At 46.1% G+C, this 8,871-nt stretch overlaps 2 protein-coding genes across 2 annotated transcripts; one reads left to right on the top strand and one right to left on the bottom strand.

Annotated features, from left to right (window-relative positions):
- Window positions 1-384: 384 nt before the first annotated feature.
- Window positions 385-1,244, bottom strand: LOC133901240 (uncharacterized). The gene has a single exon (XM_062342534.1). It carries the CDS (start codon window positions 1,034-1,036, stop codon window positions 626-628), a length of 411 nt encoding a protein of 136 aa, XP_062198518.1. The 5' UTR covers window positions 1,037-1,244; the 3' UTR covers window positions 385-625.
- Window positions 1,245-6,531: 5,287 nt separating this feature from the next.
- LOC133901149 (fasciclin-like arabinogalactan protein 7) lies at window positions 6,532-8,587 on the top strand. Its single transcript, XM_062342413.1, has 2 exons — window positions 6,532-6,772; window positions 7,548-8,587. Exon 2 carries the CDS (start codon window positions 7,589-7,591, stop codon window positions 8,375-8,377), a length of 789 nt encoding a protein of 262 aa, XP_062198397.1. The 5' UTR covers window positions 6,532-6,772; window positions 7,548-7,588; the 3' UTR covers window positions 8,378-8,587.
- Window positions 8,588-8,871: the final 284 nt, after the last annotated feature.

The following is an 8,871-nucleotide window of genomic DNA, read 5'->3' on the forward strand; positions in this document are numbered from 1 at the left end:
AGGCCCGTGGACCCAGCTGACCGTAACGGTCGTGCTACCTATATGAGGTTCCCCTGCCTCCTGCGCTGAGCTGACAGAGCTCCTGATGGTTCGTCCAGGATTTCAACTCTCAAAGGAACGCGACTGAGTGCAGCAGCTGAGACGTTCAATTGGTTTGGCTTCAACTCTCCAAGGAATGTGAAGTTGCTGAGTGAGTCGGCGACATGCTTCAGTGAAACTTCTTGGCGTTTCTGAACATAGAGCATTTCACTCAAGCCTGGCAGTGACAAGCTACTTTCTATCTGTGAAGTATGCCCGTTCGTTTCAAATTGCTTAAATAGAGAGGTACCACTATACTATAGATTGTGGCTGACATAATTGTCAATTCTGTAAACGTTGAAAAGATTCAACCAATCCAAACAAAGAAATTCATTAGCACCCTCGGCATACATACTGTCACGGTTACATAGCTGAAAGCCTAAAATGTCTGTCAGCATAAGTGCACACTCCAAATGCTCGCAACTGCGACTATATTGGTTTACTCCGAAGTACTGCAGCGGAAACTCTCAAGAACTCTGAACTCGTTCAACGCTACGGCAAGGTCAGCATCAACACACTGGAACGGCATGGCATGTCGATGAGCTGGTCAAGCTGCTCCGGCCAGCTCCCTCTCGACGGCCCTCCTGAGGAGGCTTCCTTCCTCGACGACCATCTGCACGGGGAGCACGCCGAGCCCGCTGGCCACGGCGAGCATGACCTCCCTCATCTCGGCGCGGAAGTCGTCCCGGTCCACCGCGCCGTCGCCGTCGCGGTCGAACCGCGCGAACAGCGCCCCGTACAGCTCCGCGAGCTCCCCCGCCTCGGCGGTCGCGTCCGCGCCGAAGTGCGCCTCGCGCACGCGCAGGCTCATGAGCTCCCCGGCCATCTCGGCGTACGAGAGCCGGCCGTCGCGGTCCGCGTCCAGCGCCGCGAACCGGGCGTCCACCGACGAGTTGAACGCGCGCTCGTCCTCCACGAAGCTCTGCACCGTCCTCCCGTCCAGGATCTCCACGCTCATCTTCGAAACCCTTCTTGAAAACCCCACAGCTTTCGTCTAGCTCCGCGTCTTCCTCGAGTTTCTTGCTTCATTGCTTGGCACCAGACCGAGGCCGCGTTTTATAGCGACGCGGCACCACTTGTGTCGTGCCCCGTTGGTTTGCTTTCCGCGGGTCTGGTGCTGGTTCGGAGTAATATGCTGTGGGATGTGCCAAAGCAGCGGACGAGTTGTGCTTCGCCGAGTGCGGTCTAATCCGATGCGCGCTTGAGATGTAAGCCAAGTTTCTGTTCTCCTCGAAAGCAGAGGACCCCATGGATTCGTTCGCGTAGCGTGGCGTCGTGGACGGTGCTGCGGTGCGGTTCGGGTGTTTTTTTCAAAAGAAAACCGCGCTCGTTCGCGTTCCTTTTCGTGCTGTGTTCTTCGGCGTCAAGCGAGACCGGCCAGAACGTCAAAGAATGGCAAGGTCGCACTCTCTGTCCTAGTGTAAGCTGTGCCTGTGTGCAGCGACTGCGACCTCCAGGGATTGACTTACGGTAAGTCCGAAGCATTGGCCCTATTCCAAACCGGAGTTATGTTTATTTAGACTTCTATAAACATGCTTCATTATTAATATATTTAGATTTGTTTTTGACTTCTCAGACTTCCGTAATAATAAAAAAGGATTGTTTTTGCTCCTTAAAAGCTGTAGACAAAAGCTAGAAAAAACAAACTGTTTATTTTCAGTTTTTAATTCCTACCAAGCATAAACTAATAAAAACCTAAACAGACAGAATCTTAGTTCATTAGGAGTGCTAATAAAAACAAATCAAGTTTTATTCCATGCCTGTTTAGCGACTTCACTTAAAAAAAGGTGCTAGTACTACTTGGCAGCCGCATTCCAGCAAGCCCGCGTTCGGCACCAGCAAGTTGGCCGAGACAGAAGGCCCTAAAACCTATGCCATCCTGGGTTTGGTCTACCGACAACGGACTCGTCGGCCATCGGCATCTGTCAATCGCAGCCACAACTTTCTAGAACCTTCTCGTCACTTTCCCGTGGTCTGCCCCTGTTCTGTGATAGCGACCTCAGACATGTCATGGTCCACAAAGCGGCGAGCCCACTAGAAACTGAGCAGCCGCTAACTTTATGACGAGCCCAGCTACAAACTTTAGCAGCCCAGTGAAATCCAAGTCTGCGGCCCATACTGACCCAAACTGAAGCCCAAATCCCAGAACTGGCCGCGTCCAAATCGCCCGTGACGCTCCTCGAAAGAGACCACGGCAAGGCATCGCAATGACATGGTTGTTCCTGTACATCGGTTGGCGGAGCAATCAGTATCCGTGACGAATTAGGTTCAGTGTTTATGGCTAAGGGGCGGGCTCTCTCCCCACAATATAGAAGCTCGGAGGTGGCCGGCTCGGCTGTGGGTACTACAGTCTGTTTGTTAAAGTGGGTACTGTAGTCTGTTTGTTAAAGTTTTCAAAGTAGCTTCTCGAGTAGAATTAGATTAGTTTAGCAAAACAGTAAATTTTAGTTTTTAGTTTTTTTATGAAATCCGTAAAAGTGATTTTTAAAATAAATTAGACATTAGAAGCTAAAAAAAATAGCTTCATCTGATCACTTTCTATACAGAATCGTTTTTTTATAGAGTTTAATTGAGAGAATTATTTTTAGACACATAATTATTTTTCTTGTAGAATTAATCTTTTTAGAGAATTTAGATCATGAGAGTTCTACTAAATAGATCTTTAGTTCGCTGGTAGAGGATGACACCGACTGCTGCTAGAGATGAAGCAATAGGGTGAGGGCAGATAGTATTTGCGCCTTGATAACAAAGTTGTTTGTCGAAAGCAAACCGGATGAGATTTATTTATAACCATCTCAACTAGGAATGGAACTTCAGCTATGCATCACCGTGAGTTGGTCCAAAAGAAAAAAAAAATCAGGAGAAAAATGACTAGACCAACTTGTTCTAGAAAAACACAAAAGAAATTAAAGAAATCTAAAACTACTATTGGACAAAGATGGATCCCCTGCCCACTTACGAGAACGCCGGCGAAGAGTGGGGAGGGATCGGTGGTGAACCGGGCTACTCTTTCGTCATCTTCGCTCCTCCCTCCCGGTGGCGGTTGAAGGCTCTCCTGCCAGGAAGAAGCCGGCGCCGGAGGTTGAAGAAGGCCCGTGTGCTCGGAGGCCCAGTAGTGTGCCGTGGCTTATTGGACTGACCGACGATAGGATACGGCTCGGTCGTTCTGTAGATAGGTAGTCTCCATGGCATGGCTTGCACGACATCGTGGCTTGCAAAGGAATTAAATAACTCTCGTTTTCCCCTCGCTTGCGCGGGCAGACGTTGATGTTTGGCCTGCAAATCTACGATGCTTGACCGACATGTTAACCATTTCTCTTCTAGGCCACTCCTTTTCTCGTGTTCATTTCGGTGGTTCTTGGGTCATCCGTCGCCAGTTATTGCACTCCAGGGGCGTCTCTCCACTGCAGTTCTCCAAGAAAAAAAATGAAAAAGGGACGTCTCCACGGCCGTAATGAGATTGTCATTTGCATGCAATGATGCAGGGAATGGAAAACGATTATAGTATTTTTTTTTTTTGTTGTTGTTGTTTGCATGCAAGTTAAATATTTAGGATACATACAATATATGCCCGTACAAGATTTGGTATTCTTTCATCGCACAATATATTCTCTACCAATTTTGCTGCTTTATCACCTGGATACCTTATCGTGGCTTTTTTTTTAACGACAGCACAAGATCTTTCGATTTTATCATAGAAGAAAAGAGTTAACCTAATTTATGAGGTAAATCGAGTCTGAAAAACATACAACCGTATGATTAATTAGGAAAAACCAGTAAAGACCCAACTGTAGGAACGCCATGACCATCAAATATCTGCTACTTTTCATATGTTGTGATCCATCCAATGTTTCGTTATTCGTGAAATGAATTTTTCGTATTATTCAAGGATCACATATGTCTGCTATTTTTCATATATGTTGTGATCCATCCAATGTTTGTAGTGTAAACTGAATATTAAGTTTGGGGTTTGAAGTTGGTAAAAAGCACAAGAGGACTGAGTCTGAAGTTCGGAAGAAAATTATCCGAGGTCTACCTTCCTCTTTAACATTTGGGAAAAGAAGGGGCTTGCTTCACTCTGACAACAGATGAAGGTAGGCTAGCTTGAAGTGGTACGTAAGGGCAGCAACAACTGAAACAGCCCGCTCTTCACTCAGATCGTTAGAGAAGTCATCAAAAGGGAAATTAGATACTTTCATGTTATTGATTACAATCTTGAAGTAAGCATTAATTAATTGTTTAGAGTGAAAGGAGGGGCATTAGCTAGCCTCCTGCCGTTCTAGAACAGCCAGGAGCTCCTTCGTTTTCCCTAGTTTTTGCTCGGCGCTCGGTAAACTTGGCTGCTCACTTATGTGCCAAACATGCCTCGTCATCTAGGGCTCGTAATGTTTGGTTTTCTCAAGCCCCCCACTTCTTACTGCCATGTTTGCAGTCAGATTGTAGTCCGAATGATAAATGAAGAGGACTTGATATCTTCGTCTAAAAAAATGAACAAACAGGAGCTCAATTTTCAGTTAGTATGCTTAGAGTGAAAGAAAGGATATTATATATCACACGAGTTTTACACTTCCTGGAAAGTGAAACGAAACCAAAAGGTAAAGTTGAAAGAAAAAACGTGTCTTGGTTGTTTACTGTAACTCCTTGAGTCAGCCACTCAGCCCCCCGCTGGACCTTTCGTTTCCATTATGCGATATACAAACTGACAAATCTCAATGTAGGTCCAACAAAAAGCATTTGGTCAATATGTATGATTAGAAATCTATGGGATGCAGTCTCGCGAAAGTAAGTCTGTTTTTTTGAGTAAAAAAAAATGAATTTTCTTATCGGACTGAGCTATAGTACTGATATGGACATGAAATTCAACTATGCAGTCAAATTCATCGATTTTGCAGTCTATGGATGTAAACATGTTACTTGATTGTGTATGATAAATGATATTGAATATGATTTTTTTTTCAGAGCTTATTTGAGCATGACAGCTCAAGAAATGAACTTTCCTTTCCTTTGATGATTAAGGCGTTGTTACCTACCACTGAACAATTATTATTCTAGACTTGATGCAGGGGAAGATGCTTAATCCCACCGGATACAAGCTAGCTGCATCAGCTGAGCCAAGTGGCCATATCACCGACACTGCAAAATCAACTCAGGCAGCCCATTCAGTTGTGACCTCACATTATCAAATCCAGTTAATATCTCACATCGGTGAATTTTTTTTATCGACCATGGCATTTTAAGCTATCTAGCAAGGTTGAGGTAACTAATTGTTTATAGAAGTAAATAAATGTAAGATGCAGATTAAGATGCACACTATTTATTTCAGTTGGAAGACGACGAAAGCCTCTGCTAAATATTTGTGAATCCTTCATCTCTAATCTAATCAAGAACTAGTCCATTATTTCTAGAAAGATCATACTCATGGGACAAAAAGCTAGCTGGTGGCAATTGGCTACATTTTGCTCATAGTCATGTGCTTGTTTCCTTTAAGAAAATGAGTTTGGTCTTAGTACTTTGAGTACCATGCAAGTTGAAGGAATCCTTCTTATAGAAAAAGGAGCATTGGTTGCATTGTCAGATTTACTAACCACACCGATGCACTAGGCTGACTTGAAGTCTTCCATGAATAGCCTCGGTAACTACTAACTACTACTAATCTGCTACTGACTTCTGTAGTTGTACTTGTACATGTGATCTAAGCTCCAGATCATAGAGCAAATAGTAATCCAAATTGGAGTTTCTCTGGCCTCTAAGGCTCTGATGAAATCTTGATACCTATCATAAGAGGAATCTCTGCACTTTTTTCCAGAGCAGGAATCTCTGCACTTAGAGCGACCACACTGTTACTTCTGATCACATTGCAATCCTATTTGCCCTACGACTTTTTCCTCACAAATATGTAACAGAAACAAATTTGAATCAAGTGGATCTCGGTGTCAGATAATGAATAAACAACTTTACAGTTTTTATACATCTTGTGGCTTTGCACAAGAACAGTTTAAAAGCGCAGTGTGCAACTGGGTTAGAAGAAAGTCAGAAGCACTTCATGCATCCGCGATTCGGAAAAAAGTCAGAAGTGCACAAAAAAATAACTAGGGTAACACTGCAGTACCGGCAATTGACCTTACAAGAAAACTGAAATTGTATCCTATTGGTCAGATGGTACACAATCCTGACAAAATTAACAAGCTCTGAACGTATAGCCGATCAGAAAAAGCGAGGGATGCTCCTTGTAGGCATGCCTCTTTTCAGACAAATCCACACACATACACACTAAGGTTTGGAATACAGAAATTTCGTAGGATTTCAGAGTAAACAATTTAATTCTTGCGTGAACTGAAAATTATTTCAGAAACGGGGCCTAGTTGAACTGCCACTAAGAAGCAGTGCAATTTACTCAAGAACAGAGCAGAAAGCTGGGACGACAGCAGGAAGAAAAGGCGGAGCTAATGCCTGGCCAGCTTGCTTTCATCACGCACCTTCTTCGTTGAGAGCGCGCGGGCACCTACTGCCCCGCCCCGCCCGCAACAGGTGCCACCCATATGAAACTTCTCATTATTTATTTTTTTCCTCCTCCTCCTCCCTACACGAGAGAACACCACCGTTTTATATAGCATCCCCCTCTTCTCAGCGCTCCAGCGCCCGTTGCCGCCTTCTCTTCTCCTCTCGTGCGTTCTCTCTTCTCTGCTCTGCGCAGGTCTGCTCCCTTGAATTTCTCTTTTTATACTGCATTTTCGATGCGATGTCGTTGGGCGATTAGGAAGTTTTTCTTCCATGCATCATCGGTTGCGAGGTCTAGCTCATTGGTTAGCTTGGAATTACCAACTCTGCATTCATTGTTGATGCTTGTGTATCTTCTCACAGTGTCGGTACTCGATCTGGGGAACATGAGATTTTTTATGTTGATCTAGCACACAATGATATTTCTTCTTCTTTACGATGAAGCGAAGATTGCGTAGGCTCGTGAGTAGTGTTCATCTAGGTGGTTGTTTTTTGCACTTTTTGTATGGTGCTGAGATCTGAAAGTTTTTCTTTTTCGTTCAAGCAAATTTTTATATCTTATGTCATTATTTTGTAGGCACTTACACTACTACAACGTGCCATCTAGACTAGCTAGATCTAGTGACCCCTCTTGCATCTAAATGATTTTCATATATTTGTTTCCGTGGTGGTGATAGTGGATCAGGGAGCCAAATGTTCAAACTGTATGGACCCAAGTAAACAGGTGCACGCAAAATAGCATATTTCAAAATACCACTGATCTGGAATTCTGAAATCTATGCACGCAAAATCTCAGAGTCGTTTTTAGTCATTGTGATCAGGAGATACAATAATACAACATATTTCTTGCATACGTATTTAGTCACAACTCACTAACTTCAAAAAAGCTCGCAGCTTGGTCAATGAGATCGAATTCGCGCGCAATTCAAAATTTCAGCTTCTGAATTCTAAAGCTAACTGCGTAATCGCAGGGCCTTGGATCAGAGAAGAAGAGAAGGTAACCAAACGCTGCATGATGGGGTTCAAAGCTGCCATTTTTACCACGGCCGTACTGGCCGTTCTCCTCTCCGCCCCAGCATTGGCTCAGAAGAGTAGCCCACCCGCGCCGGCGCCAGTGTCACTGCCCCCGACCCCCGCGCCGGCGCCGGCGCCGCACTACGTGGACCTCGCCCAGCTCCTCAGCGTGGCCGGCCCGTTCCACACGTTCCTCAACTACCTGGAGAAGACCAACGTGATCGAGACCTTCCAGAGCCAGGCCAACAAGACCGACGAGGGCATCACCATCTTCGTCCCCAAGGACTCGGCGTTCGCCTTGCTCAAGAAGTCCACCTTCTCCAACCTCACCGCCGACCAGCTCAAGACGCTGCTCCTGTACCACGCGCTCCCCAAGTTCTACTCTCTGGCCGAGTTCAAGAACCTGAGCGCGCTCAACCCGGTGAACACCTTCGCCGGCTCGCCGTACACGCTCAACCTCACCGACGACATGGGCAGCATCTACGTGCAGTCCATGTGGTCCAACCCCAAGATCGCCAGCAGCGTTTACGCCACCGACCCCGTCGCGATCTACGCGCTCAACAAGGTGCTCCTGCCCATGCAGATCTTCAGCAAGGACCCGCCGCTCGCGCCGGCGCCCGCACCCGCGCCGGAGTCCGGGGCGTCCGATGCTCCCAGTCCTTCGGCCGGCAAAGGAGGCGGACTAACCGGAAAGGGTGACTCGACGAGCGCCGCGTACAACGCCGGCGCCAGCGTTGCGAATTGCTTGCTGCTAGCTGCCACAGGATTCTTGATGCTCCTGTCGTGAGACTTCGGTTCTTGTCATTTGTGAGCACACTAGTGTTCGTGCTTCCCCACACTTGATTTCATTTTGAATTGGTCGATGGAGTCATTCTTTTGGACATATGGTAGGCATGCCGTTAGGATTGAATTGGAGTATTTTACATTACATTACTCTCATAATTTCTCATCTTTTGATGCATGAATGAATACGAAAAAGAAAATGCTCTTACTACTACTAGCACTTTGTCTTGATAGTGCTACCTATACTGGTAGTTTGGTGATCAGCCATATAATGAACAGGAATACTATACATCGCATAGGGGGCGCACACCCTCTCTGAGTGAACTAGGGTTACGGTTTTAAGGTTACCAGGACCAGGGTTAGGGTTTGGAGATTGGATGACCTCTGGACTTAGAGGGAGGTCATTGGTGGTGGTTGATTGGCGGTGGGCAAGGCATTGGGCGTCGCCAGACGCGGGTGACGGAGGATATCCGGTGGGCGGTGCTGGCAGTGGGGAGT

Source organism: Phragmites australis, chromosome 20 (genome assembly GCF_958298935.1).
Source record: "Phragmites australis chromosome 20, lpPhrAust1.1, whole genome shotgun sequence".
Taxonomy (NCBI): domain Eukaryota; kingdom Viridiplantae; phylum Streptophyta; class Magnoliopsida; order Poales; family Poaceae; genus Phragmites; species Phragmites australis.